At 34.4% G+C, this 13,453-nt stretch overlaps 1 protein-coding gene across 2 annotated transcripts in view; it reads right to left on the reverse strand.

Moving 5' to 3' along the window:
• LOC108716928 (collagen alpha-1(XIX) chain) overlaps positions 1–13,453 on the reverse strand; it is a 343,423-nt gene that overhangs the window by 207,025 nt on the left and 122,945 nt on the right. For both annotated transcript variants that reach the window (XM_041563150.1, XM_041563151.1), the window contains exon 13: positions 2,330–2,383. In XM_041563150.1, coding sequence (XP_041419084.1) covers positions 2,330–2,383 — 54 coding nt within the window. The remainder of the gene's footprint in view (positions 1–2,329; positions 2,384–13,453) is intronic.

Raw genomic sequence — 13,453 nt, forward strand, 5'->3', positions numbered from 1 at the left:
CAAATCCAAATCCGAGATTTATCATCCCCCTACCCTGGAAGTCATGTAGAAGTCAATGGAAGAGATCCGCTGACCTATTTGAAGAAATTAATAGCCTTCCTGTCATTCAAGTTGTGTTCGAATTCGATTACAATTGAGTTTTCGGGTCGGTAACATTAATTAAAATTTTAGACGTTCTAAAATTTTTTTCTTAAATAAGATACCATTCGAGTTTTGAGGTCATTCATGGTCATTCGAGGTAAAAAAAAATCTGAAATTCGACATTTGATAAATCAGCCCCTAAATGCATTTGGAGTGAGAAAAAACTTGAGAAGAAAATGTCCATTGATTGATTTTAATGCATTTCTAGTGAAAAAAAACCCACTCATTGACAATCATTTGGAGTGAGAAAAAACGTAACAAAAAATTCCACCATTGACTTTATTGCAATTGGCGCAATAACAAAAAAAAGTCACCCATAGACTCTAATATATTGTACTACAAAAAGGTTGCAGCAACAAAAAGTCACCCATAGATTTTAATGCGTTTCGTGAATTTTGCACCATTTCACAAATTCACTCATCACTAATAAAAATATATTACATAAAAGAAACTTTTTCCTTTTGTTGCTCTATGTACTTGTTACTGGAGCACATTTTTAACAACACAAACACATGAATCAGTTTGAAATGCTTTTTTAAGAATTATGGGGTGAAACATTTAAATTGGCTTCTGTAGAAAGGGGACACAGTTATTTTGCTACTGAAAACCGGAAATCAGCTTTGGGAATTAGAAATCATGTTATTTGGGAAAAAGAGTCATATTAAATGACCTCCAAATTATGTTTCTCTGCAACTTTAATATAGCCTCTCTTATTTTGTGCTATCCATCTTATTATTGTGATGTGTATAAAAAGTTACATTTAAATTACTCACATTACACTTCTCAGCGGCAGCACAACAGCTGCCACCAGCTGAGTTTATTTCTCTACAGTATGAGTTCTGTCTTCCTTTATTCACCATTTCGCATTCTATCAATGTTAGCAGTTACACTTGATTATATTATTCACAAACTTACGATTAAATTACAGCAGCAATAAGAAAACACAGTTGAGCGCACATGCTTAAGCTTAACAACTGGTACCAAAACATATGTAATTGAAGTCAAGATGTATTAGCATAGGGGAAAAGGAAAAAAAATGTAAAAAGATATGCAGTCCTGCAGATCCTTTATAAATTGGTTCAAGACAGAGAGCAATAGAAGATGAATAATAGCTAGCATCTAATGAATAACCTTCAATTCGATCACCTGCTATTCCAAATAGATAAGACATTTGCGTTTGACATCAGGGTTTTATACAGGATACAGTAGTTGTGTACAAAATTACACAAAATAGTTATATTTAAAAAAAAAAATTAACATAAATGGGGATTTGAATGCCTAATTGCTTCCTTTAATATAGTGTATTATCATTTTGTACAACCCTTGAATGCATTGAGAACAATGAGCATTTATAACAAATCTCTATTTGTAGAAAACATTTTACTGAAACCATTTTACTTTCATCGTACAGGGCTTTTTGACCAAAGTTTTGAATGGCTAATTGCAAAGTAACTTAGCCAGTGACCATTTATAGGAAAGGGGGGTGGTGAGGATTTAGAATGCAGAATGATATTTCAATAGGTTTACAGTGTTTATATTTACAGAGTGTTTTCTTTGAATACTGATACAAATTCAATTAAAATCTGTTTCTGAAAGACATTTTATACCAGAATTTACAAGTCTTGGGTGGTGATCCATAGATTCTATTATTAGTAACTTTTCTAGTTGTAACTCAATACAGACATCCTGGGAATGTGTAAAGTGCACAAATATACACATTTCACAATTTTTCATTAGTTTCTCAGTTAATACATGGCTAAATGCTTGATTGCACAAATATTGTAACGCTTATTCTTGCATTACATTAACCTGGTTGTGCATTCTGTAAATGCCTGAGGCATACCCATCATCATATCATCATCATTAGTGATTAGCAAATTTTTTCAGCAGGCATGGATTTGTGGCGAAATTCCGCATTTTGCCATCTCCAAATGTTTTTTCGTCATGACACTACTCTTCTTGTGTTAAGGTGAACCTTGGTCTTTTGCAAACATACACTTATACACCCTTCACCTGCATGTTATTCTACAGGTACAAAATTGAGCATGTTCAACTGCAGTGTGCAAATGGAGCCCAGTAATACTTGCCTGGCCAAGACAGGTGTTGGGTACAGGAGTACAATACAACTGCACCTCTCCCCTTCACTTTTTTTCATCTAAATTCTCATAATACAAGTAAAATGACTTACATCTTTCCCAGGTAGGCCAATGGGTCCAAGTTCTCCTTGATCTCCTTTTTGACCCTACAAATACAGACAATAATTCAACAGTTAAAAATTAACTCAAATAACATTTTTAATTGTTTTACTAACCAAGAAACACTGAGCATGTTTTTTGGTTTTAAATGTATTAGGGCAAATAGAAATAAGGTTGAAAACATAATTTATTTTGAGAACTGCTGTTGCCCCCCCCCCCAACAGAACTACAGCCATTGGCAGTCAATAGTTCTGAGAAGCCATTCAAGCCAGAAAGATTTTTTGTTCATTGACTGCATCACCTTTCCAGGACCCTATGTTCCTCAAAAAATCTCACTTAGCCGGTTCTCACTACAACCGCTAAAACTAAAGCAAGCAGTCTCATACAGGAGATGACATGAAGTACTGTAAAGGATATTTTAATATATTAAAATCATTGTGTCCTTCCGCCAACCTCGCAACTTACTCGTTGCGGAACAAAAGTATGTGCTTATGCCTCCAAATACTTTTTATTATCTCGTTTTCCAGTAACTAGTACCCTGATGGCTTGCTATTTAACTGTATTTATGAATATATTATTCCCTAAGAATTTTTTAAAGAAATAAAAAGATTTTAAAGACAATAAAATATCCTTATTATATTTATTTGCTTTGTCTCTCACTTTAACTATAACATTACCTGGCAAAGCTGAAACAGTAAAATTTAAATTAAGGTTAGGATAAGATAGTAGCAATGTTTACATTAGCATTATCAGAATGTCACTTCAGGCAGAAAAATGTGCTGTTCACTACTTATTCCTCGTAATCATTTGCATAATATCGGGAAATGTCCAGCAAAACAAGCCAGCTAAAAATCACATTCAAATTGATACCTTTATAAACATGGAATTAAATCTCTTTGCTCCTAGTCAAAAATCAGCTGCACAGGAGAAAATGCAGAAATCACACAGGGAAATGCACAATAATAGCCTAAGATAAGTGTACTCAAGCTTCTCTTACTGATGAGAAATTCAGAGAGATTAACAGGCTATCAGCTTGGGAAGGAAGCCCACTGTTATTTTAAAGCTGTTTGAAGCAAAGGAACATTAATAGAGAACTGAGTCTAAAATGTATATTTGATATTCTTTTTCAGCTAATACACTAATGAACCTTACATATTCTTTTTGAATTAACTGTTACATATTTGCTACCATAACTAAATTATCCTTCCTGCAAATCACTGACTTCATGGAATATGATTTAAACTAAAATGCATTCATGTTGTGGTAGCTTAAAATATGACAGAGGGAGCCTGGAATGATCATTGGCTAAATAGTTGTACCCTATCATAACTTTACATGGAAGAAACATATCAGCCCACCAATGTCATACCATAGAGTCTAAACAGTTATCATGCAGCACTAAATGATTTACTCACACTGAAAACCCACTCTACAACTCCTATTCCAACGCCTCCTGTTTAAGCTATGATATGCAAGCCAACTTCAAAACTAAAAAAAAGTGAAATTGCATCCCTGACCAGGGCTGGTTTCTTTGAAAAACATATCACAGTTTGATATAAAGCCTATTCAGTAACAATCTTAATAGTACATATTTGTAAATAGTATATGCATATAGTATATATAATTGAAAAACAGAACACTGACAGTTTTCATACAATTGCCAATTACACTGGTTTGTATGATCCACTGTGCTCACACACAAAGAATGGGCTGGTCAGGCTGATCAATTTATGGTGATATTTCTGTTATTCTACATTTATAATGCTAAAATCAATTTTTTTTGCTATGGAGTAATAAAATAAATATATGCTGCTTGTATTTGTACATACTACTGTTATTTTAATGTTTGTCTCCTGAAAAGACTTACTAAAAGCTAGTCGCTTACCATGTGCAAATGTGGGAAAGGCACAAAAGAAATGAGACAAAAGTATGACTTAATTTCACTGGCGAATTTGACCCGTTTTGTTTCGCTTAAAATTGTGAATTGTCGCCGACGCCCATTAAAGTCTATGGGCATGAAAAAAATTATTTGACCCGCGTCTTTTTTTTTTGACGCACGCTTCTATACAAGTCTATGGGCATCATTTCCACGGCGAAACGAGGCGAAAAAAATTGCCCATCCCTACTAGCAATTCATTGTGTGTAGTTCCTATCTAAGCATCAATGAAGCATCTTTTCCATCAGTAGAAGAGTTGCTTCTTACCTTTCCTCTTGATAATAAACTCATACTAAATATACAATTCCTCAATGATTTCTGGCACTCTTTGAGCTTCTTTTCATGTTTTCACCACTGTAACTGTATCTTTTACTTCAAAATACCTGCTGGTTGTTTTCGCTCTTTTTTATATTCTGTTGTTTCCTTTTTGTTGTGCAGAAGTTCTCTTTTACTATCCGGGTATTGGAATGTCTACAGTATATGTCTCAGCTCTTTCCTCTTGTTCATTTAAGGGGCTACATGATATTCGCACAAAACTTCTGGTGATAGATTACAAATTACTGTATATTGAGAAGGCCTGTTACATGTCTGGCATGTGATAATCAGGAAGTCATTGCTATAATAATCTCAGCTGACTATTTTTATTTATACAGTAATATATAAGATATTGCAAGTTTAAGTTGGTTTATGCACCTGCTAGTAAAATACATGTGATACTTGCACTCTGGGCAGAGCCAAGAAAGGGTTACTTAACATCATCTACAGATTCTACATCGGTCGTAAAAAATATTACAAAGGCAGAGGAAAACACTACTTCAATTGTTTGTCATTTTTTGTCATTTGTTAGGGCTGAACCATAAAATATTTAAACTTTTAAGGCAATTTAAATCAACAATATCCATAGTAACTTGAATGTAGCAACAGATGGGTACCAGTGGTAAACAAATATTACAAAATCACTCTAAAATAAGAAAAATATATATATACATCTCCTTTTCAAAATGAATTTTACCGTACATTTTATTCACATATCTGTTGCTGACATTCTGCTTCCGCTACTTATCTACAAATCATCCCTAGACTTTGATAAAACAGTGCCCCAAAGACCAAAGTATCTACAGAAGGCTCACTAGACATATCCAGAAATTCTTGTTAATTAGCAAAAAATGCATATTCAGTATATTGTTTCTTTAGTCCAGGTTGATTATATATAATACCAAATATATGAACGTTTGCATTTTTTATATGAGCTGTTATTTTCCACTCATTTCTAAGAGGTTTAACTTAAAAAAAAACAACACCTCTGCAAATATGTTTTTTTGTGTTGAGAATTGTTGCTGTACAGTAAAAGTTTAATGGGTGAATTTAATGAATTTCTAAGTTGCAGAAGCTGAACCAGGTCTGATACTCCATAGTAACCTGTCAATAAGCAAACTTTCCTGATGACCTGTTTGAACGCAAGAATCAGATTTAAACAGATATGGGTTTTTATGAACCCATATGTAGCTAAACCATACAATAGCAATTATTATAATATCCCCCCATTAAAGAAGAATCTAAGAGTTCCATCTGAATAATGCAGAAGGTAAAGGCTCAATCACGTCTGAATAAGCAGAAGATATTTCCAACTGCAATGGAGACATTTTCACCTCTTCTACTTGAAAGCACACATACAATATCCATTATTTGGATTTTGGGACACAGGGGCGACACTGGGATAAATACTGTAGGTTTTGCAGTGATAGATTAAAATCATTGCTTTTCTTATATTTCAGCTTGCTATAAATGTATAATGAGTAGTAATAAATGAGGATAAATGCTTTAGAATGAAGCATGCTCAATTTATGCAGGATGGTTTTATAATTTGGTGATCTAGAAACCCATCACTTTCAAACCTATAAAATCCACCTGCTGCTGGGTTTATTAGTAACCAGCTAAAGATGTGTACTGTGGGCTTGAAGTGCTGTATGCTGCATGCAGTAGAGCTGAATAATCAGAACAGTAGTGAAAAGTTAATCAGCCCAGTAGCAAGGTCTTCATAGCTTCTATTAAACATGTTAAATTGAACGTAAAAGGCCATAAAAGGGTAGTTTGCCTTTAAATGAACTTGAGGCAATTTAAAATTGGTCTTTAGTTTTTATTTTTTGTAATGTTTGTTCAGCAGCTATCCAATTGCTAGGGTCCAATTTACACTAGCAGCCAGGCAGTAGGTTGGATAAGAAACTAGAATATGAATAGGAGAGGATCGGAATAGAAAGATAAGTTATAAAAACGAACAATAACTTTGTTGTCTAATATACTAATAGGTTTTTTGGCTGGGGGGGGGGTCAGTGGCCACCATTCGATCACTAGAAGAATACAGGAGAGGATGACAATTCAAAACTATAATAAATAAAACACAAAGATCAATAGAAAAATTGCAATGAATAGGACATTCTATAAAAAAACTCAATCTAACATACAATAGAAAATGCATCTAATCTATTCTAGTAATGGAAGGGATGCTACCATGGATGAGAACTGATCTGGGTACAATTTAGAAGTTACAGGAAAAAGCAATGATTTATTTTTTATTTGGCATACTAAAAAAGCACTGGATAGTTGAATGTTCCCATAAAGTTGTGAATATTGAAATACATTTGGAAAGTTAAGCAGAGAATTTATGATACAAAAACAATATTCAAGAATTGTTTGGTAGGCTTTTTTAGTTGTGGCTCTTTACTATTCCATCTGCAAAATATTGTAACGTCAGTATTTAAAGTAAAACAATATGCTTGGTAAATTATAATGCTTTGGAACTTTATTCTAGCTGGCTTAAATGCATTTTTGTACAATTACACAGAGAGATTGAAACAGTGTTCATAGGAAAATCAATGCTAGGTCTGATTTTCACCTAAATATAGAATATGTCTCAAACACAAATGAGGGACCTTTTCAATAAAGGCAACCTTATGTTCTGGCCACAGTTCAATGAGTTCTAGCTGTGCATTGTTGAATGACTGAACAATAAACATTATGTGCAGTCCTACTTTTATAACCACCAACATTCCGCAGACAATAATGATGGTCTCAGGTGTATACTTCATACTGCATTTCATTGTTATACTTTTACTGCAATAGGCATTGAGTTATGAGCCCAGTGAGATGAAAGGCGACATGTTCAAGTGCACCCTACATTCTATACACAACATGATATATCAAAAATTCAAGACAGGTTTTTTTATATAAGTTTAAATTATGCGTTCATTGTTTTTTTTTCTTCTTCTTCTGGTCCTTCATAATTTCTAGATGACTTTCAACTTTGAAGAAAAATTTTATCAAAGGAACTGCTGTTTTTAGTAATAGTTGATCTATCTAATATTGTCTGTAAAAAATGATTATATTTCCTTTAAAAAGCAAAAAAAAATACCAATAAAAAGATATTATACATGGATAGCTGAAATTGGCTGTGGATAATTCAAATATATATAATAACAGCATGGGTAAAGCCATTCAAGGATGTAATGTAATTGCCACAATCATATGGCAGAGCAGATACTACAATGCTTATACATATTAGATGTCAAATTGGTTGGTCAATGGCTGACTACCAAATACAGTTTGATATTAATAGGAAAATCATCTTTTCTATACTGCAGAATAATTTGTACAAATAGCTATAGTTATGTTTGAAATATTTTGCCCTAAATTAAGGCATACGTATGGGACCTGTTAGCTATGGCATCCCATAATTGTATGTTCAGTAACCTCATTTACCCAAGCACCTGAAGTAGTAAATGCAAAGATAGTAAATATAGATTGTAGTGTTTAAAACCAGTGAGGCGGCCACATGTTTTTGTGTCTTAATAGAAATACATTTTAAGCAGTGCTAAGCTCTACTTTCCCAATATCATTTACGTCCATTACCATATCAGTATGTAGAATACAAGCCTCAACTATGCCTTAAATAAACATCCATATTGTATGGGTTCATTTCATTTATATGTGAAACACCCTCTCTAAAGCATAAAGAAACCTTACCAGGTTTCTTTGTGTTCAACTTTGTGTAGGCTTAAAGAGGACTAGTCCCTGGATCAACCTAAAAATGGCATGCAAATTTATTATGAAGAAAATTAAAGTATCTGCCAGTAGAACCTCAGAAGATCACAGCTCTCACTGTAAAAAAAAACCTCTTTGCATTTTAAATTGAAACCTCTTTTCCTTTATTCTCCAGTGCCCTCTGGATAGAGCTATTGGTGACTGAGGCATCAGAGGGATTATTATATGGTCAAGTTATACCATTTTATAGTGTGATTACATCTCCCCTTAACTCTTCAAAAGGCTGTTCTAAACTACTTTTTAATGTACCTCTTGAATGTAGAGATTCTTCTCAGGCTAATGTTATTTTTTTTTTTTTTGATGTTTTATGACTGTGCAGTTGGTATTGTCTGTGGTAAATTCTGTAATGTACAGTAATGATTATTTTAATGCAATCTCTTAATTTATCTCTAGAAAAAAGATCAGAGATACAAATTGGGGAGTGTGCAGGCCACAACACAGCCCTGTATTTACCACCTGTTTATGGAGTTGGGTTTCCAATTTGGTGCTAGATGCTGAGGGGCACTAAGAGGAGCAATGCTTTTGCATGAAGGATCAAAGCAAAGGGCCCATAGAGTGTATTGATCACCAACATGTTGGGGGTTATTTACTAAAACTCAAATTAACCTCAGTTTTTTATAAAAAAAAAAACAAAGTTGACCAAACTCCCTTCCACGAATTGAACTTATTTATCAATAATTTTTCTGGAAAAAGTAAGAGCATCAAAACGTTAAAAATCAAGTGTCAATTCAATTGTTGGTGCAAAAACTCAACTTTATTGGATTATCAAACAAAAACCCAGACTTTATTGGATTACCCAGCACAGCTCATGATGTCAAGAAACAACTTCAGGGACATCTGCCTTTGACTTCTACATGCAATTGTTGTAAAACAGCACCAGACTGAAAGTCTTCTTATTTAAAAAGCCTTTATTTCAGCTTATCAAGCTTGAAGCTTGATAAAAGGCTGCATGGTCTGAAACGTTGCTGTGATGCCCTTAGCTGAAATAAAGGCTTTTTAAATAAGAAGACTTTCAGTCTGGTGCTGTTCTACAAACAATTGCTTTTGTGATCAGTGGAGAGACAATCGATGCACTGACTGCTTTTCCAAGATTGACTTCTACATGACCTCGACAGGTTTGAGATGGACTATTTTCGGATTTGGATTTTTATCAGCTTTGGGGGTATAATAAAAAAATGTCACCCTTTAAAACCTTGACCAGATAAATCCAAGGTTTAATAAATGCCTCCCTTTGTATTGATAATAAAAACGTTAGAAAATATTCAGGGTTGTTTTCCCTTGATGACCATTGTAAGGAACACATGGCATTTTGCATATGGGCAGTGGCTGCTAACAGTGGTTACCAAGTTAGTCAAAGTGCCTGTAATTATTGGTGTTTTATTTCAAATTCTAAAAATGAGCCTCAAACTACCCACTGTGCCATAAAACCTTTAGTAAAAACCAGTGAAAGGCCCAGGTTAATATACAGTTTTAAAAATAGGAAGCGTTACGGAATGGAAACTGAGATAGAAAAGTATCCTACATTATTTAAAGCTTAATCAAAGGCAAATGATCATATACATAATAGGAATAGCTCCCTTGCATGAAGAATGTCTTTCCTTACAGTACTCTGCTGCACCCTAGTCTTGATCTCTGGAATACTACAGCAAAAGAATGACAGCAACAACTGCAAATTTATATCCATGACATCAACTAACATGTCTCAAATCTCCAAAAGTCTGTCACAGCTGTTGAGGCCCTTGTAAATAATTAACAAGTCATTTCAAGCAGGAGAAAGGTAGCCATCTCAAGAAATCAAAACCCATTTGCAAAGCTTAACAGATAATACAGAGAGCCAGAAAAAGGGCTGTTTTCGGAAATGCAGAAGATACACAATATATTGCCTGGAGCTTTATATCCCACTAAAGAGGTGCATAAACCAAGGCGTTTCATATTGCTGTCCTCTTTATAGTTTACTGTGGATATAGAAATTTGCATTCCCAAGAAAGATAATAGTACCAGTGGTATATGTTTGCCACAAGCACAATAAATGATAGAAATACTTGAATAAATTCATGTAAATTTGATAAATAGCGTATTTCTGTATATTTGATTACTGTGCTTAATTTGGATAAAAAAATTCCATCACGCTCAACCCCTCGAAATGTTGCCCAGTGCACATACAGAATATACACATACAAAAGGTTGAAAAGGTTGTTTACCTTTAATCTAACTTTTAGTATGATGTACAAAGTGAAATTCTGAGACAATTTGCAATTATTTTTTATTTTTTAATATTTGTGGGTTTTTTTTTTTTAGATATTTAGCTTTTTATTCAACAGCTCTCCAGTCTACAATGTTAGCAATTTTGTCCAAATTACCCTAGCAACCATTCATTGATTTGACTAAGATAATGGTTTATGGATGATATCCTCCTGATTTGGAATGAGACCATGGAACAATTTGACAATTTGAGCCACAACACCATTAAATTTACATATGAATGTTCACAAACTGAACTTAACTTTCTGGATGTTGAAATCAGTCTAGATAAAGGGAAAATACACATTGACCTATATAGGAAATCGGTAGATAAGAACAACCTACTTCATGCTAAAAGTTTTCACAACCCAAAAGTCAAACACTCCATTCCTAAAGGTCAATCCGTAAGAACAAAGAGAATTTCTAGCCCAAAAAGGTATACTGAGGCCACTAACATCCTTGCAAATCGGTTCATAGAAAAAGGGTACAGACCCGAGTTAATAAACAGGGCCATCAGAGAAGTTGAAACCCTCCCACGAGATAACCTATTGATTCAAAAACCGAAAAAAACCGACAGATGATAGAATAACCTTTGTTTCTACATTTAATCAGCATAGCAACAGAGTAGAAAAGGTGATTACTAAATACTGGCCATTAATTCAATCAGATCAGCAATTTGCCCATCTTTTTAAACACACCCCCTTGTTTTGCTATAAACGTGGGCGCACGTTAAAAGATTTACTCTGCCCCTCAGATACGCAACCAAAAAGTAAAATATTTAAAGGTAAACCTAAATATGGTACACACCCCTGTTTAGGGTGTAATTGTTGCTCTTCAATAATTAAAGGCTCTAAGATTAATCACCCTAGTAAAGAGTATGAAGTTAACATTAAATGCCATGCTACTTGTAATTCAACATTTGTTGTGTATTTGTTAAAATGCCCTTGCGGTATGGGCTATAATGGCTGGAGGTCAAAAAAAGGATCCAGGAAGACAAAGGGTACATAAGAAATTTCAAAGAAAATACACCAACAGACACACAGGTTTCACGAAACTTTAATGAAGCAAAGCATAATCTAATGCAATAGAGATAGCCCTTTTGCTTGTGCTTTCCTTGTGGCTAGATATAAAAGTGTTCCAAAATTTCACCTCTATGGAGACATGGTGTTAAAATGTATCATGTGTTACAACTTTCTTCTTTACAGTGATTGTTACAGGAACTGTTTTGCTACACTTTTATGCACAGTATGTTTTTTCACAATTGAAAATGAACTTTTACTTTACATAGTGGATTTTGGTTTATATGGACTTTCTGTATATGGACCCTTTTTTCAAAGGAAAAGTCTACTGCTGAATGCAGAGACTATGGACACATCTGAAGTCGTTAATCACCCACTTGGATTTTTGGTGGGGGGAAGGGATGGGTGTGTTTATAAAGCCTTCACATTCTGTTTGGTATCACACTTGAGAAAGGCCCGAATCATGTTGTGTGAATTGTAGTCCACTATTAAAATTTAACCACAGCAGTACTGCTTTGAGTGCTCTTCTTAAATCACTATATTGGATATACTTGAATATGAATAGGAGAGGGCCTAAGTAATAAAAAGTAGCAAAAGCAATATATTTGTAGCCTTATAGGGCATTTGTCAGTGACCCCATCTGGAAGCTGAAAAGAGTCAGATAAAAAATTATAATAATGAAAACCAATTGAAAAGTTGCTTAGATTTAGCCATTCTATAACATACTAAAAGTTAATAAAAGGTCAATATCCCCTTTAAATATCTTTTCAAGTCATGCTGAGCTTTGCTATGTTGTCTACTTGTCTTCATACCTCAGTTTAGCAATGCTGGGTGCAGGCCCACTTACCAATGACATTGCAGCATTCTATAGCATTGGAATATAGTTTTTCCCTTTTTTAAAAAATAAATGATCCTATAATATTAAAGATGTAACATCAAATAATGACAACACCTGTACATCCGCTAGTAATATATACGGTAAAACTCTTTGCACATCATGGTGAATTATAGACCACAGGGCAAATCAGCAAGTCTGCTATAGTTTCACTGGAAATGTACTGCTTTGGATCTCTCCTCGAACGATGCAAGAAAAGCAGGTATGAGTTGGTGGATAGAGGAGGGTTGTTGGCAGCTGGTGTCAGAGGCTCTGAAGCTGGCGGAGGGGGGCCTGGAGCCGCTGATGTGGCAGCTCCTGTGGGCCAGGACCCCCTCAGTCTGACACTCTATTCCACCTTATGATGTTATAGTAAGGTAACTTTAGATCAAGCCAACAGTATAAAGGCCTAATATGACTATGACTATGATTATCATGCTTGCAGGAAACCATTTATAATAATTTAAGGCTTTTAGAAATCATATTTAAATATAATTAATGATAACTTTCTAATTCTTGCAGTTTTGTGGAACATACAATAAATGGGATAGAATATCACTTTATTGTATGGAATTAGAGTCATAGTCATTCTACTATTAATGTATACAAAATATATACAATTTATTGAGCATTGTATAATGGAAGCATGTGATGAATAGTGATGGGCGAATTTATTCGCCAGGCGCGAATTCGCGGCGAATTTGCGCGATTCGCGGCAGGCAAATAAATTCGCGAAACGCCCGCGAAAATTCGCGTCAAAAACGAGACGCCGGCGCCGTTTCGCAAATTTTTCGGCGAAGCGAAATGGCGCAAATTCGCCCATCACTAGTTATGAATGTCATAGAAAGTATAAAAGCTTGTCAGAGAACCATGATAAAACTTGATTATATTGCAGATGTTCAAAGGCAATTTAATGATATGCAAATGGACAGAAATCAACAATATATTC

This window comes from Xenopus laevis, chromosome 5L, assembly GCF_017654675.1.
Source record: "Xenopus laevis strain J_2021 chromosome 5L, Xenopus_laevis_v10.1, whole genome shotgun sequence".
Taxonomy (NCBI): Eukaryota; Metazoa; Chordata; class Amphibia; order Anura; family Pipidae; genus Xenopus; species Xenopus laevis.